Below are 20,111 nucleotides of genomic sequence, written 5' to 3' on the forward strand. Positions count from 1 at the left end.
TATTCAAAATTTTCATGGTATCAGTTATCTGTTGCAGTAGCTACGAAATTTATTTAATGAAATTTGACAATATGTTGCTATTAATTCCGATTTTGGCTACAGTAAAGTTTGTTTTGAATTTGTTTAATCTATTTTGACACCAAAAGAAGCGTACATAATATATTTTATAACGTAACATAATTATTTAATACAACGAATCGTGATACCGCTGTAGTATCACGATTCGTTGTATTAAAATCATAAGCAAGCGGTGCCTTAATTCTTACAAATGGACACAAATGAGTTTTATTTATAGTAATAAATATCACATATTGGTAGTGCCTCTTTTTTAGTAGGTTCATGTATATGCCGCCTTAGACTTTAGCTATAGAGAAAAGCTGAATCAAGAAATTTATACTGACACTTGACTTTTGTTGTCAAATGTGACAAATAAAATTTATAGGTTATGTTATGTACGATTATAAAAAAAAATCCAATAATTATCGCAAAGTATTTATTGTCATTAACTGTACAATATGTTTATAACTAATGTACTGCTTAAGAAAGCAAAAAGCAAGTAAGTACTTCCTGATGCGGTCATAGCGATATTTAGACTACACTAAAATAATCCTTTACATATTTTTCAGACATGTTATGGTACTTATGGAAAGTGTAGTTTCGGGTCATAAATTTAATGCTATTCGAGAGCGCTTAGCGGATAAATTGGAATTGATTCGCTATGATCCTTACAGTAAGTTCAATGTTTAATTTTATAACCTATATGTGCTTATATTTACTAATAAGAATTTCACTATCAAATTAAAGTCGAAGTCGAAAATCAAATTGTAGACTGTAACGAGTTATATAATAGTCTGCTTTGAGTGATCTAGCCCGTTTTAATTAAATATTCATTGATGTCTATGTATTGGTCTTGTTACTTTTTATTAGTAGCAAAGTTGTAATAAGGTTTTATATCACTCTTATTCCAGCCAGTTTTTCTCTAAAGAGTCAGTTTGTACACTCATCAAAGCCAAAAAGGTTTCATATATAATAATTCAAATTGTTGATCATTTTTTCTTTATAAGATCTTTGTATGATGATTAACAATGATCTCTACAATATTTTCAAGAATTATTGTATTTATTATGTAAGTAACTTACCTTTGTATAAAAAAATATATGCTATTAATAGTGTTGAAAATAATTTTTTTTTGGTTTGAACTGTAAATTTATATGTATAATTTAAAATTACACATATAAAATGATTAGGAAGCAATAATAGATTAGTGTGGACACCTTCTGACTGCAATAAAATTTGTTCCTTTGGTACTGTCTATTGACTTTTCTGTCTTGACAAACTCCGTAGTTTATCAAGATAGAACACTATATGTGGCCCTACTATTTTTAATACTCTATTATGAATGGAATTTTCAAAAACTACTGGCTAATAAATTACTGGTGGTAGAGCTTTGTGGAAGCTCGTCTGGGTAGGTATCACACTCGTCAGATATTCTACTGCAAAACAGCATTACTTGGTATTGTTGTGTTCCAGTTTGAAGTGTGAGTGAGCCAGTGTAATTACAGACACAAGGGACATAACATCTTAGTTCACAAGGTTGGTGGCACATTGATGATGTAAGCTAAGTTAACATTTCTTACAATGCCAATGTCTATGGGCATTGGTGACCACTTACCATCAGGTGGCCCATATGATTGTCCGCCTTCCTATTCTATAAAAAAAAACAGCGCTTATTGTATTGCTGTTGACTAAAACTAATAAAGAGTGTATGAATTTATCTGTCTTTAAGTTTTAATTATTGCACATTAATTTTCCTTATCATAATGATGATATTTTATACTCAAAATGGGTTTTTTATTATAAAACATTTTTTTTCAGTTCAACATGAGAGCATATACAAAGAAAGAAAGAAGATAAGAAGCCTCAAGTAATAATACATTTGCTTTATTTAGATTTAGTAGATTAAGTAATAGGTAAATAAAACATGTTCATCTTGTTGAAATAATATAATTATTTAACTTTAAAACAATAAAATCTTTGGGATATAATGCATTTTATTTCTATTAAATTATTTTAAGTACTATAAACATTTTTCATCAAATATGTAATTATTTAAATACAATAAATTTAGAATAATACATGCTTCACATTTCAATCTTATAATAATCTCGAATTATATGAAATGTAACATTCAAAATGTGCATTGAAATCTAATAATGTTGTGTTGAAGAAATTAAGGAACAGATAATATTTCTTATAACTAAGTATTAATTTTTATAAAATTTATACACATCTTCAAATCAGTTTTTATTAACAATAGGACAAAAAGATAATTTAATAACTTTATAATTTGGTATGGAATATAAAACGATTGTTATGTAAATATTATCTATAAAAGTTTTATTTTTTCAAGTGCAATAAAAGCATAACCCTACTTAGATCTTCGAGAATACTTAGTATTATTAAACATTATTAAAATGATTAAACACTTATAATTACTCTCACTATTTTTTACATTTAAATAAATTTTATTAAATCATCAATTTAAAACTACAATTTTTAAAATAAAATTTATATAAATACTGTAATAAGACATATTTTTATAATTATATTTTACATTACAGAAAAAAACACAATTTGATGAATAATTTATAAGACATTTTACATTAATTATTGTTTTAATATATCATAAATATAATATTTAAAGGGTATTCAAGTATTGCATTAATCGACTCATGAGTAACATTATGTATCATGAGAATATCACAATGAAATAATTTTTTTTTTGACAAGTTTTAGAAATGTCCTATCAAATAGTATGTCACACTTGAATGCCTCTAAAACTATTTTAAAAATCAATGCTCTTTTATACATATATAATATATTAATAATAAAATTGACTAGATTAATTTCATTAAAATCTAAAAAAATAACTTTTAATCATCGTAAAACCAAATATATACTTCACATTTAAATACTTGAATATTGACCTAGAAAGACGTAACCAAAGTCCCACTGTGAGAATGTGTTCCTGAGATCTATTAGTTGGTCATGGCTATACATACATATACAGGCATAACATCTTAGTTCCCAAGGCTGATGTCTGTATAGAGGCAGTTTTGACAACTTACCATCAAGCGGCTAACTTGCCAGTCAGACTATCAAATATAATAAAAAAATGTAAGTTACATAATGACATACGAGCTTTTTTTTGTTCTATCTGGCGTGTATTTACGCTATTTGAGCGCAAATTTTTCTACCAATGTCACGAGACATACGACTTTACTTGTAAACATTGCTTAGCAGCTATATAGTTGAAACTGTTTCGCTCTTTCTGTCATTATTGCTTTGACATTTGAGAGAAGACAACATTTCTATTTTTTTTATCACTCGCTAAACAACGATTACAAATATGATAGATAATAAAATATATATATAATCAAATAATATCTGTCTTATTTGTATTATAGATTTATATAATATATACGGTAGGGCGAATAACTGATAGTATTATTACGTTATCGACCAGTGACCTGTTAGGAACGCATTCTCTCAGCGGTCCGGTCGCGTTACAATAATAACATATATCAAGATTAATTATCAGAACGATAAAACCAAACTTAATATTAATGACGTTGGCAATTGGTCCTTTACTGAAATTTATTGTATTTATGATTAGCTGTTAGTAACAGTAAGGCCATCTGATGGTGAGGTGTCACTTTAGAATTTAGCCCATACTCGTCAACAGACAGATTTCGATCCTTAATAAAGATCCTTAAATTAAGTAATGGCTTATATTTTACGCCAGACAAGCTGTAAGATGAATGTAAGATGAATGATTATGTGTGTAAAGAATTTATTAGGAATGTGTGTCATAAGGCATAAATCACCGATAACGTGGTTGATTTAATAATAATGGTTGTTCCTACACAATATCTAAAATTGACCATTTTGACAAAACTAAAATATGTATAGTCGACCGCGCGATTTAAGTTGACAGGACTGAAGTTAGTTACTAATGACTGCAGTAGTTTTAAGATACAAAAGTGTGCTATTCAAATTTATTAATTTATATTTGCAACATGTATTTCTTACGCTCGATGCCGATTTCAAACATTTTTAATACATTTATATATATTTTAAATAAAAAAATCAATTGAGATAAGCCATTTATGAGTCTGTGTTTGTAGTAAATTTTAAGAACAATTGTGAACTAGCATAATTCTGTTCTCTATGTGATCCTATAATGATTACACGAGGATATACAGTTTTGAGTATGTTTTAAAAAAAATAGTATATAAATTACATAAGTATTTGATATGTCAAAGAAACGAAAGGCGATAGATATAACTTTGACTCGAATTTCATATAATGCAGATTTAGTCTGGCCAAATTATTTCGTGTGTATTATACTATCCTTTTTACTCATACCGCACACGAAAAAGATAGCAATATTTTTAGTTCTGTCAAATTAGTTCAAATCCATTACCTACATCAGAATAGATTATTGTTATTCTAATACAACATTCAAAATGTTTTTATACAGTTTAATTGTCTAATATTTCAGTCATGGTTAGTTTATGATTAAGCCTATTATTAATACTAATACATATATTAATTATTATATTTAGATATTCATACTTATATTAATTAATAATTTTATATTAATTTATTACAAGTCATGATGAATTTATTACAAATAAAAAAGTTTCGACGAAACATGATTTTGAACGAACTGTTATTAGTAATTATTTCAGTTATTTATCAAGTAATGAACGATATACGTCACGTTCGCCGACGTCATTTCGACTCATCCAATCAGTGACCTTAGTCTCCCTGACACATGTCATGGATTCCTTAATGAATAACTTAATTGAAACCGGAGTCCATAATAGCCTTTTTTGTATTACAGTTTATGTAATTGTAAAATTTAATAATGTTTTTTTGTTTAGATCATAATATTAACAGTTACGTGGTTTGTACATAGTAGGTACGTTATTCGAATAAAATATTATAAAACTTTTAAAAATTCGGTACTAACTATGAAGGTCGTATTATGTTATCATATAATTTAAAGAGTTATAATTATTTTATGTGATAATTAACACACGTTATGTGAAATCTTCAAATATGTTAGTTGTATTTATACATGAGATTCTAAATATTATTTTGATTTATTAATCAGGAACTTTTGAGCTGTTATAATATTTTTTCTCAAACGTACGCGGGAATTTAAATTATATTCGAAAAAAGAATACGCAAAATGTAACATTTACTGGCTGTCTATAAAAATTAAATCCGATTTAATTTAAATAAAATCCTGACTTGAAAAAAAAACTGAAAAAAATCACTCATTACAAGAATAAATAAATAGATTAATTTACTATAAAAGTCTTTTTTGCATTTAAGGCGATTCTAATAAACGGTTGGATAGCTTGGTTATTTATTATTATATATTATTTTTAAACCATAACATAGGCAATGATTTGGTTCAGCCTCTAGGCAACATATTTGTAAAATGATTCTGCGAACATAATGTCTTCATTCATACTCATATTCAAATATTGGTGTTTCTATGGATTGGTTCCTTTTCGTTAGTCTACATCTAATTATAATCGTAAGTCACCATTCACAAAATATCTACTCAAAATGGCGCTGACTGCGCATGTCAATTCATTCGCGGGAAAATTCATTGTCGCGTTGCTATAGTTACGAGCGGCGTAACATAAACATTGACTACTGCGCACTGTAATTACGTATTTGAGGCGCATTATGAATGAAAAATATAGCTCAAGTTATGTTCATATATGAACTTGCGTTCTAAGCAGAATCCTACTTAAATTTTACCCGTAAGAGAACACTTGTTTTTTTTTTTTAAACTACTGACGAAATGAAATGTCACTAAATATGGCGTGCATTTTTTAAATTAGAATTTTCAATATTGTACTTATAAACAAATCTCAGAACCCTAATTAATAATGAAATTACATATATTTCTTTTAACAGTTCATAAGTGATATACATATTTATTTATTTTAATAATAATTAATATTTATAATAATTTTGAAAGGCCGAATAAATGAACGAATAATATAATTTCTCGGTTCTAAACCTCGTTTCAAATTTCGTTATATTAATAAAGTTCGCAAAGTTGGCACCAATCTACACATGATAGATGTGAATCGCGCTTAATATAATGTACATATTATCTATACACAAATATCGAACAAAGGATTCACAATTGATAGGTTTTAAGGAAACATCACAAATAGTTATAAAATATTATAAAGTAAATTACCAACTTACGTAAACGTACATCATCTTTGTTTTGTAATATTTTATTTTGTTCTTGAAGAGTCATAGAATACCGTGAAGCCGAATTAAGATGTTCAAAGTCATATACACAAGTATCAATCATTTAAAAACTGATAAACATATTTATAATAATTTGTTCATCATTATAACAATTAATATTTCATTAAAACCCATTCATTGTGTCAACATTCTAAAATATTAAATAATTTTTAATTAATAATTCGTTATACAAATTATATAGTATATTATATTCTTAATCAAACAAATAATATTATATAACTATATATATATTATACAAAATCAATTTTTAACAATAACAATAATAATAATAATAATTAATAAATGACAAAATATTTTCACCAAGCATTTGCCACACTAAACATTAAAAAAAAAAAACTTCAAGTAAAATAAAGCTATACTAAGTCGCTAAATACAATACTTATATATAAAGATGCGTTCCCACTAAAGAAATTTGGCAATCCTTGTGTTGAATGAATAAGAATCTTGTCATTAAAAACATAACATTATTATGTAACCGTTGGCGACTTTCGAAGAATTATGAACAGTTGCCAACACAGAAAATGCCATATAGTTAAGTGGCAACACACCGTATGGGATACAACAAGTATAGAGATCACTGAGCACTCACTGCGCAAGTCAATTGCTCCAGTAGCGGAGCTATGTCGGGATACTTTCATGCAAAAAATTCAGTCTTACTCGCCATCTCGAACTCGGACTCCTCCATCTTGTACATCTCGATCAGCTGGAATGAAATATTGTGAAAAATTTATTTGTACTTTGGTAATTTTTAAAAATTTTAGCTCGTAAATACTAAAATTATCTTAGTATGATAGAATGTCTTTACAAAGGTACATATATTCGTAATGTATAAAAAAAAAATATTAACTTATCGTTATAAAGATATTTATTTTAAATATTAACAATTAGAAGTAAAAAAAATACATAAGCAGCAAAAACCCAATTTTCAAAATTGTAAATGGAACAACGAATGAATGAGCGTATGAATGAGTTGAAAATATCATTCATTCATTGTATTATTATCATTATAAGTATTTAGTATTGTTTATCTAACAATTCACTATAAACTTTTTAATTATGACAGTGGTGGTGACCTTATGGCGTTCTGTCAATACTAATCAAAGATATTAAGATGAAACCATAGACAATTCACTACTTTTAAATTATTTGACATATTCCTAATAGCAATCGGTATATTATTATAGACTTGCAGACAATAGTGGGAGTTAGTAATTATAAAAGTTAAAACCCTACAATCCATACCCACGGCTTCGTTTGCGTCATAATTGAGAATTGCTAGATACCATTCTCCATAGCTCTTTCTTAATAAATGAAGTATTTTCATAGAAAATTTTATCCCCTATATATATTAGCTTAGGGATTAATTTTTTTCCTTCCTTAGTGCTAAGATGCTGTGCAAAGGGAATGCAAATTTTCATGGTGTCAGTCAGTCAGTTATTCTTTGATATAAATAATAATTACAAAATAATGTTATTATACACATTTACCATAAACATCTTCATGTAAAGTATGTATATAATAATAATAATGTCCTCCAGATCGATTTCGGCCACGGCGGCCAATCTCAAGAGAGATTAGCCTACGCAAGAGATATTATAGTGCACAAGTGTGTGCGCAAACACAGGTGCACTCTCTATTCCCTAACTCTCATAATCCGATGGGACGGTAATCCAACCGGAAAGAGTTCAGGCGCAGGAACAACGGCTTTACGTGCTTTCCGAGGCACAGGAGTGTACACACTACCAACTTCCAGACTCCGTGTTGCTACTGAGAATTTTCTGACAGAAAAACCCAATACCTTTTTATTGGCTCGACCTGAGAATTGAACCCAGGAGCTGCGGGTCTGCGACCTTACATCAAGCCATTAAGACCAATGAAGTAGTCTGTATGTATATATACATCTTCAATAATACACTTACGTTATCGACGTCCTTGGACAGTTCCTCCATTTGCTTATCGTGGGTTGCCTTCAGCTTGTCCTTTTCACGGTTTTGCTTGATGGTCTGATTCTGAAATTTATTTCATAAGATTTGTACTTTTGAAGTTTTTAAGCTTTTCTCACTATACTGGTTCATTGCGGGTTTGTGAATTTATTTGTGGCAGAATATTATCCGAAAAAGTGGTGGCTGCCACTAATGTGTGGCTGGAAAAAAAACCACCAGCAAAAGCATTCTTAAGCTTGTCCAGCAGACAGGTTGTGAGTCTTACAAATCTTACCAACACCAAATACATGGTATAATGGCAAATAGTGATAGTTGATGGTGATGATATTATATTATATTCATGATTCATTTATATATTTATATATATATATACTTATATGATTTTCTTACTTTACGTTCGTCCATAAATTTTTTCGTATTATTCTGTTTTTTCTCACGGAGACGACGATCTTTCTCCTGCTTGGTTTTTAGAGTCTTGTCATTGGCAACCTCCTTGCTGGTCTCCACGCTGATCTTTGCTTGTCTGGTATTCATTTCCTTCAACTCCCTGGAATGTTACGTTTTATTTCTATATAAACTGTATATTTTTGTGAAAAAAGCGAGTAAAGTGTACATGTATGAGTTTCGATGATGTATTATTTGTTTTATATCGGGTTTGATTTGCGCATATATAATAGTTTTAGGGACAGGACTTGGACTAAAGGTGGAGTGTTCGTGCATGTTTTCTCATTCATCGGGTCTAGATTAGTGGTTACGAGTGGATCGACAGAGCATGCTCCATGCAAGTATCCATGTCGGGGTTCGGAGGCGGAACATTCCGCAAGAGCGCACCTCTCGTGCTTGGCCTCGAGCTGCTTCATCTGCGCGAGCTGCGCCTGCTCGCAGCAGCGCTTGAGCAGGTCGCGCTGCTCGTTGAGGCGCGAGCGCGCGGCGCCGCTCAGCTCGGCGCGCTGGCGCCGCACCAGCTCGTTCCACGCCGCCGCCTGCTCGTTCACCAGCGTGCGGAACGCGCTGTCTGCGCTCAGCTGCTCCTTGCTGTGTACACGCGTATTAGTGGCACCGGCGGGGAGAGCTTTCTCGAACTGTTTCGTCGTCGGTTTGGCGTTCGTACATACGTGTATTTCAGATAATTCGGGAAGGTAGCCTAGCTAGTAATTTGGTACTGATTAGGCAAAACTTGCGCTTTTTAGTTAGACATTAAAGTTTATTGTCGACTAGGCCGGGCTGGAAAGATTATACTATAAACGATGGATAGCCGATCTGACGATGATGTTTTGTGAATATTTTATTAAATTATATTATAAAATGGTTAATTTTATGTACCTCCTCATAATTTCAGAGAAAATAATCAATGCGATACTCATCGATTGATCTGCCCGACTAAAACTAATTTTATACGAGATGATCAATTAAAAATGCCATGTATAAAATGAAACGTTTATGACTCGATAAAACATAATATATTTTTTATGGCTTATGTGATGTTTACATTATATTTTTCGTTTAGAATAAAGTCTATTATTTAATCTAAACAGAGACGACGTAATTCGTTTTAATTCTAATTAGATAAGACGCAGAGCCAGTTTGATTAAGTATTCACGGTCACAAGCAACGTCGTTCATTGAATTAAAAAAGTTGTAACTCGATGTAGGTTTATTTCTCACCAAGGTCCATTAAAATAGATTTCGTGGGAATATTATTTATAAAAACGGATGTCTGAGATTTATAGATTTTGACGTAGTTTGACCGAACATCATAAAATTTGCCATACATATACATATATGTATTATTTCATGGAGTGTATTTTTATAATAATTGTTGTATATCGCCATTAAATGACACTGCAGTACAAACTTCTAAAGCATATTCCAATTGAAGGAGGCGTAAAGATAAACAAACTATTTATTTTTTTAGATTTACATATTCTATGCGATTTGTTAAAAGTTCTGCTAAAATGCACTAAACACAATTCTTGATTAATATATCGCTGTGTATAATAAAATCATAATAAAACACTAATCCATTTAACAACTTATATCCTCTTTAATTTTACTTCCAAAGTTCCGATAACAACTTCGCAGATATTTACGACGCCATTATCCGCGTAAATAGCAAATATTTATTCAAAGATATCGCGTTAATTCAATGAATTTTTTTTTTCTTTTTCCGGCGTATCTATATCTATCGTTGAGCGCAAAACTATTCTGCCAATATCACGTACAAAAGAGATGGACACATATGAGAGTAATCGGTTTAAAATTTTGCAATGTAACAACGAGTAGAAACTATATAATACAACGGAATGTTATTTGTCTTTATTCCTCTTGTTATTAGAATGGGCTATAAACCGTACCGGCCGCCATTCATTATTGGTATATACACATAAGTCATTTGTCAGGATCTGCTAGTTCGAAATTCAAAATAGAATGCATCGGCAATAATTTATCTATACAATATTTCATGAATAGCAAGATGCATTGAACGATTTTATAGTTAAAATATACCGAGAAACGATCGAGCATTAGTTAGACCGCCAAATTTATTTCCATTTGTTTCCGTAACCTATTATCCTAAACGCGAACGACTACACTACTCAGTAGGTACTGATTTTCGACAATTCGATATATAACTGTTATACATATTTAGTTTTGCATTTCCCATATACTCATATAAATTAAGCGCAAGTTTTAACCTTCCTCAATAAATAAACTTAACCCTAAAAAAAATATTAAAAACGGATTAGTAATTTATTAGATTATTTAAATATAAATCTACTAACTTCTTTCCCTTAATCATCTTCTCAAGCGCCGTACAATGCTGCTTCTGCAGTGTCATCTTCTCTTTCGAGTGACGTTTCTTCATCGCTTCCAGATCCTTCTGTTGCTTCCGACCCGTCTTCACGAAGCCTTTCTCTTTCTGGAGGCTCTCTACGGTGATAGGTTCGAATACCAACGGTTCTGTGGTTCGAGATTTCTACGTTATGAGAGTTGGACATAAACAAAACGAAATATAACAATCATTTACTTTTAAATTCTCTAAAGTCATTACTAATTTTATTTTATATTAAAAAAAAGTAAGTAAGTAACAGCCTGTAAATGTCCCACTACTGGGCTAAGGCCTCCTCTCCTTTTTTGAGAAGGTTTGGAGCTTATTCCACCACGCGGCTCCAATGCGGGTTGGTGGAATACACATGTGGCAGAATTTCGATGAAATTAGACACATGCAGGTTTCCTCACGATGTTTTCCTTCACCGAAAAGCACGAGATGAATTACAAACAGAAATTAAGCACATGAAAATTCAGAGGTGCTTGCCCGGGTTTGAACCCACGTTCATCGGATAAGATTCAGGCGTTTTTACCACTGGGCCATCTCGACTTATTTTATTTTATATAATAAAAGAAAATCAATTAACTTATCTGTGAAATTATATAGAAAGACGCGCAAATTGGTCAAAAAATTACATTAGAATTGAAGAAAATTTGAATAATACTTAAAACGGTCAATGAGCTTCTTATTAAAGGCCCTAACGCGTATACATGTGACATATATCTTCAGACAATAACAATAGAAATACGGTTATATTCAGTAAGAACTCACTTCATTACTAACTCGTGTAATATTGAGAACCTACTTATGGTGATATACTATACTGATACGTGTATTCTTGTAATGTTATAGTTATTATATTGTGGCATATTACTTCGACATTTTCTGACATTTCTAATTATCTATATAAGTATGTATTTACAAAAGAAAAGTAGTATATGTAGTATATAAGTTGTCTGGTTTCCATAGTACGAGCTCTGCTTAGTTTGGGATTAGATGGCCGTGTGTGAATAATCGAGGATATTATTATATGGCCGTTTTTTACGGTGAGTTTTGTTTGTTCTTACAAGCCCAACAAATAATAATTTATTTACATGGACACAAAGCCCACTATTGATTATATATATTTCTTAATTTAAAGAAAAGGTTAATAATATAAAGATCAACAATATTCAGCCGGACACGACAAAAAAAAAACGTTTAAAAATAACATCGTCGTAAAATTTCTTCCCTGAATCTCACCTTTGTTTGAAATAAATTTCCACATTGTTTAAAATCACTGCACTGTTCAAATTGTTCAAATTATTAATAAATTTAAAATTCGACAAGACACTAGCATCTTATTCAATAGACTTTAAATGATTTTACACTGTATATGGTTTGCGTATCGAAAGTAGTAGCGAACAGATGTGTAAGGCCAATCGACTGCTCCACAGATATTAGCTGAACGAGATCAAACCACGAAAGTCTGGCTCGAGTGAGGGGAAGAAGCGATTTTTGTTTTTTTATGTGTCTTTTTTTGTTGTTTTGCTAATTACTTGTAAATACTTTATTTTATATACTTTAATACTTGTTAAATAACTCTTATTAGGTTCACTCCATGTTTCAATGTTAAAGTGGAATATTTTTTTTACTATTAATAGGCCAGCGTTTGACCGTTGACTTGCCTGATGTTAAGCATCGACACGGTCTAAGATGTAGCACGCTTGCCTATAAGAAACCTGTTCACTCTGGATTTGAAGACTCCAACATTGTACCTATCGGGAAATACGGACTCAGGCAAAGCATTCCATAGTTTCGCAGTGCGAATGATGAATGTGGATTCAAAGCGCTTCGTACGTAGGCGGGGAATTTCCACTGTGTACCTATGGCGCTTTGGTCGCGTTTGCCTGGCCTTTAAAAATAAAATCTGTTTTTTTTTAAATACAAATGAGATCGACGCTCGCTATTATAACTTGCGTCAGATAATATGAAGATATCTGAAAATACTCGCTGTCATACGAGCGCATTACTCGCAAGTTGATGTTTTAGCTCGAATGTAAATTATGGTTTCGGCATCTATTTGCGCGTTTCTCATAATATAAACAAAGCGCACCCGGTTATCTTTACGGATGGCTTTGAAATGTATTTGCAAGTATCTGGTTCATTCGCATTCTCGAGTGTTCGCGTTTGAATATCAGATATTTTGGGATATCTAGACGTCGTTTGTACAGAAAAACTTTTGGAGAAATCGATTTCGAGATGGAGAAGTCCATTTGATCAATGTTAACTGTAGATAATAAATATTCGCAAAAACGGAGGAAGAAAACAGACCGATACATACATACGTTCGTTTACAAGAATCTTTGTTATTCGTTTGCGTAGCAAAGTAGTAACAGTCTAAATATTCCACTGATGGGAAAAGGTGTCTCTGTTTGGAAATACGATTGGTGCTAATTCTACCGAACAGGTCCAATGCATACATGTGCTAGAAGCTACGACGAACGAAGGTCCTCACGAAGTTTTCCTCCGACCAGACGTAAAAAAAGCAGCGAGCCGGCTCGCGTGCGGCCGGGCACTCACCCTCCTTCTTCTCCTCGGGCGGCGCCTTCTTCTCGGGCCCGCTCTCCTCGATGCCGAGCTGCTTCATGTTGTCGGTGCGCTCCTTGGCCGCGCCCATGAAGGCGCGCGGGTCCGACAGCGCCGCCATGAAGTCTGCGGGGGGGGGACAATAGACGAGACCGTCGAAAATTCATTATCATCCTAATGTCCCATATGGCACATGCCATAGGCACAATATAATAGGAATGAATTTCGATTCCTACTTTCAAGAACATCTTTTAAAACAGCCTGTTTATATACATTTATCATGTATATAACAAACATTGACATATCAAAATTATTCTGGATTATACTGAAGCTCATAAAATTGTATTTATGAGCTTGTATTATTATGCTTGTATTATTCTGGATTATACTGTTGCTCATAAGTGGTTTCATTCATCACTGGACCATCAGGGCTCATATAACAAATATTAATTTCAAATTATATTAGATCCCATAGATTTGTGTAGAGCAACAATTCAATTAAAAAAATGATTATTAAAAATGAACAATCAGAACATTTTACCTTCAAACCCATCGGGTACGTAGATCTTCAGTTCGATGTTACAGAACAGCATGGGCAGCGACATCGGGAAGTTGGCCTCGGTTCTGAGGGAAATGTGTCGGTAACCTGCCTGCAACCCGTCCAGAGGCAGGATTCGTTGTCCGAGAAGTTTGCCGTTTTCATCGTAGACTCCGAAACGCAGTACGGCCAAATCCGGGAGTACGACCTAAGGAATGAAGTAGGAAGAAGGTGATTTTTTATAATTATGAATAACTAGGTTTCTCGCGCGGTTTCGCACGGGTTGGAGAAAGAGTGGGAGCAGATGTAATGTTATATGTTTAAAAAGTAGCCTATGTCCTATTTTCGGTTTCAGGATTGTTTCACAACGAATTTCATCAAAATCGATTCAGAGGTTTAGCCGTGAAATCGTAACAGACAATTACTTTCGCATTTATAATATTTATAGAATAGAATTAGGAGTTTTTGCTTTTAGGTTAGCCGCATTAAATTTGTTTTCCTTAGATAGAATAAGAATCAGAAAAAAGAAATAGATATAGAATAGTCTGGTTGATTGGAATTGAATCGGAAACGTATCGTAATCCTTATAAATTAGTATAATTGTCCCCCTGATTACTAATATTATAGTAAATATCGTTATCGAAACCTAAAAAAGTTTTATATATATATAAGGACAATATAAAAAGAATATTTTTTTAAGCTAAAACAGAAATATAAGCACATGAAAATTCAGAGGTGCTTGCCTGGGTTTGAACCCACGTTCATCGGTTAAGATTTACGCGTTCTTACCACTGGGCCATCTCGACTTTTAGGTGCAATTGTGCGAGCATAATTCTAGAATTCAGTAGCGGCAGGTTACCTTCCTGAAGAGGAAGGGCTCCTCGTTGTAGACGGGGTTGAGTCCGTTGGCGGGCACCATGCGCGTCCGGAACTCCTTCCGGATGGTGTCGGACGGCAGCCCGTACATGTCCACCTCCACGTACGTGCCCACCTTCTTATCTGACAGGAACTGGCCCGCTATGACCTGCGGACCGACACAATCAGTACCGCTGACATCCCAGCCATCATCCGTTTATACGTTCACCATAATTGTGTTTAACATCAGTAATGGTCTAGAACTATTGCGGGATTTTATCCAGGAAAGGCCAGCAATACAATTGAGTTTTTCGTGTAAATTTCGTTCATTTCGTGCTCAGCTGTCAGAGGTACCGGTCGTTGCACTGCAGCTAGACTTTGACAAGTTACGAATTCTTGGTCTCATCAAATTAAAGATAAAATTAAAGAAATTGAAATATTTCTCAGGAGACGAAAGCTTTGAAAATCAAAATGATAACTCACATAGTTGTCTATGGATATTGGAAGTAAGGCGGCACCTACATAGTATGTTATGCCATGGACGTCTTAGCAACAACCTAGGTGTGAGGCTATTGGTAGTGGGGGTGTAGGGGGTGTGGGGGGTGTAGGGGGTGTGGGGGGTGTAGGGGGGGGGTCACCTGCACGGCGCACTGCGCGGCGATGACGCCGTCGACGGGCGCGTCCGCGAAGGGGTCGAAGCTGCGGTCGGCCCGGCGCATGAAGTCCGGCTTCAGCAAGTAGCCGCAGTTGCCGTTGTACTCGAACTTGCCCTGGTTCAGCTGCATGGGCAGGTCGGACGTCTGGAAGTTCAGCGACACCATCTGGCAGCCCGCGTTCCAGAACACCTGCGGGGATTGGAACGGTTACCGTTTTGCAATTCAGGGGTCTAGTCCATAAATGAATAATTATTTTAAAATATATTATTGTAATTTTCTGTAGAGAAATTCTCATAAGGAGCCCGGTGTATTGAAGCTAGCAATGTTTAGACTCCCGTGCCTCGGAAAGCACATAGACGGACGATGGTCCTGCGCCTGATCTCTTTCAATTGTATTAGATTTACCCGTTCCATTAGATTAAAAGTATTTTTAAGTGAGCAAGGAATAGAAAGAATTTTTGACGGCGCTAGCATTTGAGTATTTTAATATCAATATTATATAATAATTGTGCAGTTGGCCAGGTACCGTGTACCGTACTCAAAGAAAATGGGTCGAAAGTAAATACATACACACATAATTTTCTATGGCATAATCAAATTGGGTTATTATTTATTAAAACGGTTACCCTTTGAACACTTATTTATTAATCTAATATTTTTTTTTAATTGTAAAAACTAATCCTAAAGTAATGTTTATATTATCCGACCAAAATTGTAAAGGAGAACATCATCATCATATAAGGAATTCTCGTATATTCGGGGTAGGACCTTTATTCATCAGATATTCAGCCGAAAAATGATTGTATTAATTTCCTTGTAACTTTAGGCATAAGCTGTAATACTAACTTGAGGCATGTAGTTGGAGGAGTCAGCTCGCGTGCCCTTGGGGTAGATACGAGACATCTGCCGCTTGTTGTAGTTGACGAAATCTATGGCTTGCGACTTCAGGTAGTTCATTCCTGTAGTCTCCGCGAACGAGGACATGTTGTGGTGGATGTTACGCTCTGGTTAGAAGAACTTAGTCAGTTTACTTATGCGCTTGAAATAAATATATAATTCTGATTATGTCTTCTGATGATGATACCATTACGATTTATGTAAATATTTATATTTGATTCCATTGTAAAACGATCATCAGATATATGGCAGCACTCACTCTCAGCTTCCTCGAAGCTCTGGAACTTGATGGGTTGCGCGTAGTTAACCATCGAGGAGAGCCAGGGATGCACGCTGGTGGTGGAGCCGGTGTACTGTACTGGGGGGGGCGCGTCATCCCCCGCCGTTGCCGCCTCCGCCACGATCTCCTCGGGCTGCGAACACACTTACACTTGGAACTCTTTGCCATAATACCACGATATGACGAATGAAACGCTATACAGGCGGGTACAAGTAAATACAGGTCTGTCAGGCGCTTAATTAATGATTATGCACTTTGCACAGTGTCAAATAAAGTTTCTTTTGGCGCGATTAGGGTAGGTGTCAAGTTCGAACACGATTAATTTGGTTGCAACGTTTCATGTTACGTTTATGTTTAAGATTTGTACGCAATTTATTAATCTGTTAAGCATTTGCTAGAAATAGTTACGATGATTTTTTTTCGATGTTTCACAAAGCTTGTAACTTATGCGAAAATCTGTTTGTTGATTTGTAATTACTTCAACGCAACAACAGTGTAACGTATCGACAGGATTTTTGCGTAAACAGTACAGTGATGTATGCAAGGCAATCCAGGAGTAGAATTCTTTACCTTTGGGCTGGTGAGTCTCCAATTAACATTGCCTAATCTATAAACCTTGTAATTATTTAAATAATGAGCCAGACCTTCTTCTCCGGCATGACGACCGCTGAGGCGTCTTCTTTCACCTCGTCTTCGATTACGAACTGTCCCTGACGAAACAGCTCGAGCTCTTGTTTCTCCACTTCTGCTTTCAGTCGCTTATTCTTAATCATGATCTTGCGCTTTAAAGCTGATGGTGGCGGCAAGGGTTGACCTGGCTCCAACTGAATTGAGGGATTTATTAAAAAAGTATATTTTCCTTACTACAGCCCATTCATTATTATAAGTTTAAAAATATTTGGTAAAGTTTGCAAAAAAATATATTTTAAAGTCATTTCAATTCTATAAATAATTCAAAACAATATAGCCTTAATATTAAAACCACTATGAAAATATTAGAATTTGAAGATTAAATTCCTTAACGTATTAAATATTTCGTTGAAACTTATTTGGGTGACTTTTATTTTGTAGTACATACTGGATAATCTGGCAACGCTTCTTTCAATAATAAATCTCCAAGAATTTCGTCACAGTACTTCGCCAACTTGTATTGCTGAGCCTTACAGCAGTGGTTTTCAAATGACAATATCACAGGGTAGTCGGAAGCTACGAAGGCTGTATCTCGAAGGGCATATATGACGTCTTTGAACAGGATATCAGTACACATAGCCATGCCGTGAGTGATGATAGGCTCTTCATCTTCACCCTTACCGTCCCAGCAATCGAGCTCCACACATCTGTAAAGTCGAGATGGCCCAGTGGTAAGAACGCGTGAATCTTAACCGATGAACGTGGGTTCAAACCCGGGCAAGCACCTCTGAATTTTGATGTGCTTAATTTCTGTTCATAATTCATCTCGTGCTTTTCGGTGAAGGAAAACATCGTGAGGAAACCTGCATGTGTCTAATTTCATCGAAATTCTGCCACATGTGTATTCCACCAACCGGCATTGGAGCAGCGTGATGGAATAAGCTCCAAAACTTCTCCTCAAAAAGGGAGAGGAGGCCTTAGCCCATTAGTGGGACATTTATAGGCTGTTACTGTTACTACATCTGTAAAGTATTGACGTTCGTCATTAAAGTACAAGATTATATCTTTGTTTTTGAGGACTAAGCTTTCCATAAGCAATATTTTTTTTGGCTAGTTAGTCAATTTACTGATGTAAATAATAAACCTAAAACGAACGTATGTTTTTCAATATGTGAATTTGTCCCGTGAGCGACAATTAAAAGAGAATATAATTCTAGGTTCATGTATACCATAATATATGAACTGCATCGTTGGTCTAGTGGCTTGATGTAAGGCCGCAGACTCGGAGGTCCTGGGTTCGATTCCCAGGTCGGGCCAATAAAAAATTATTGGGTTTTTCTGTCAGAAAATTCTCAGTAGCAGCCCGGAGTCTGGAAGTGTGTTCACTCCCGTGCCTCGGAAAGCACGTAAAGCCGTTGGTCCTGCGCCGGAATCTTTCCGGTCGTGTCGGATTGCCGTCCCATCGGATTATAAGAGTTAGGGAATAGAGAGTGCACCTGTGGTTGCGTACACACTTGTGCACTATAAAATCTCCTGCGTAATTGGCTAATTTTTCTTAATATTAGCCGCCGTGGCCGAAATCGGTCTGGAGTTTGGGGAATTAAACACCTATAAAAATAAGACTAAAGGAAGACGATTAAATTTGTTAGGCTCACCTGCACCCAGCTAACAGCACTTGTCTGTACATCTCCACAGAACTCTTGCCGCCAAACTGTCGACCGGAGAGGTAGGTGTTGTGTGAGGAGTTTATGTAGTAATGAGATAAAGGTTGGTCCATTTCCATGTAGAAGTCCAGTCGGTCGAGGAACACGGGAGCGTTCTCGTCCGACATCAGGTAACGTACGAGTCCGTCTTTTGTCAGACATTCTGAAATTTTGTATTAAAACGTTTAAGGAAATCTGTCATATTATTTATGATTTGGAAATGCTTATGGTGATGAAGACGTCAGCTTAATCATTTTTATACCGGCTGCATAGATAATTATAGTATTTAATAATAATAATTTATTTATTCAAGTAACAGAGACTCAATTACAAAATTACAAAAGAAAACTGTTTTAAGATAACAAAATTAAAAAAAGCATTACCTAATAATATTACAGTATACTGCTCCAGCCGAAGCTTTACAGCAGCGATTTATAAATGTACAATCTAGTCTGCTAGCAATCATGTTTAGGATAGTTCAGAAACCAGACATTTTATAGTTGAATTATTTTTAGTTTTAAGTTCAAACAAGTGGCTTAGTGGTAAGAACGCGTGTATCTTAACCGAAGATCCTGAGTTCAAACCCGGGCAAGCACCACGAAATTTTCTAAATTTGATTCACGAATTGTGCTAAATTTGTGTTTGTAATTATTCTCGTGCTTGACGGTGAAGGAAAACATCGCGAGGAAACCTGCATGCGTCGAATTTCACTGAAATTCTGTCACATGTGTTTTCCACCAACCCGTATTGGAGCAGCATGGTGGAATAAGCTCCAAACCTCCTCAAAAAGGGAGAGGAGGCCTCAGCCCAGCAGTGGGACATTAACAGGCTGTTACTGAAGTTC

General features: G+C 34.3%; 2 protein-coding genes across 5 annotated transcripts in view; one reads left to right on the forward strand and one right to left on the reverse strand.

Annotated features, from left to right (window-relative positions):
* The first annotated feature begins 407 nt into the window (after positions 1–407).
* Positions 408–2,049, forward strand: LOC126769559 (39S ribosomal protein L33, mitochondrial). 2 transcript variants are annotated; one of them, XR_007669386.1, is made up of 3 exons: positions 408–556; positions 627–730; positions 969–1,074. XR_007669386.1 is itself a non-coding variant. In XM_050488430.1 (3 exons), the coding sequence occupies exons 1-3, from the start codon at positions 516–518 to the stop codon at positions 1,926–1,928; spliced, it is 198 nt and encodes a 65-aa protein (XP_050344387.1). In that variant the 5' UTR covers positions 416–515; the 3' UTR covers positions 1,929–2,049. The 2 variants fall into 2 exon arrangements, 1 of the variants encoding a protein (XP_050344387.1); XM_050488430.1 differs by lacking the exon at positions 969–1,074 and adding an exon at positions 1,876–2,049 and having other exon boundaries at positions 416–556.
* A 4,590-nt stretch (positions 2,050–6,639) lies between these two features.
* Positions 6,640–20,111, reverse strand: part of LOC126769442 (1-phosphatidylinositol 4,5-bisphosphate phosphodiesterase) — an 88,618-nt gene continuing 75,146 nt past the window's right edge. For 2 of the 3 annotated variants that reach the window (XM_050488244.1, XM_050488246.1), the window contains exons 9-22: positions 19,220–19,430; positions 18,013–18,271; positions 17,579–17,758; positions 16,914–17,067; positions 16,604–16,761; positions 15,741–15,947; positions 15,107–15,271; positions 14,251–14,455; positions 13,704–13,835; positions 11,095–11,272; positions 9,147–9,350; positions 8,706–8,862; positions 8,292–8,381; positions 6,641–7,075 (exon numbers count right to left, since the gene is read on the reverse strand). In XM_050488244.1, the coding sequence (XP_050344201.1) occupies positions 7,007–7,075; positions 8,292–8,381; positions 8,706–8,862; positions 9,147–9,350; positions 11,095–11,272; positions 13,704–13,835; positions 14,251–14,455; positions 15,107–15,271; positions 15,741–15,947; positions 16,604–16,761; positions 16,914–17,067; positions 17,579–17,758; positions 18,013–18,271; positions 19,220–19,430 (2,369 nt within the window). In that variant the 3' untranslated portion in view covers positions 6,641–7,006. Of the gene's footprint in view, positions 7,076–8,291; positions 8,382–8,705; positions 8,863–9,146; positions 9,351–11,094; positions 11,273–13,703; positions 13,836–14,250; positions 14,456–15,106; positions 15,272–15,740; positions 15,948–16,603; positions 16,762–16,913; positions 17,068–17,578; positions 17,759–18,012; positions 18,272–19,219; positions 19,431–20,111 lie in introns of all 3 variants that reach the window. The other variant, XM_050488245.1, reaches the window with a different exon arrangement.

This window comes from Nymphalis io, chromosome 7 (genome assembly GCF_905147045.1).
Source record: "Nymphalis io chromosome 7, ilAglIoxx1.1, whole genome shotgun sequence".
Classification (NCBI taxonomy): Eukaryota; Metazoa; Arthropoda; class Insecta; order Lepidoptera; family Nymphalidae; genus Nymphalis; species Nymphalis io.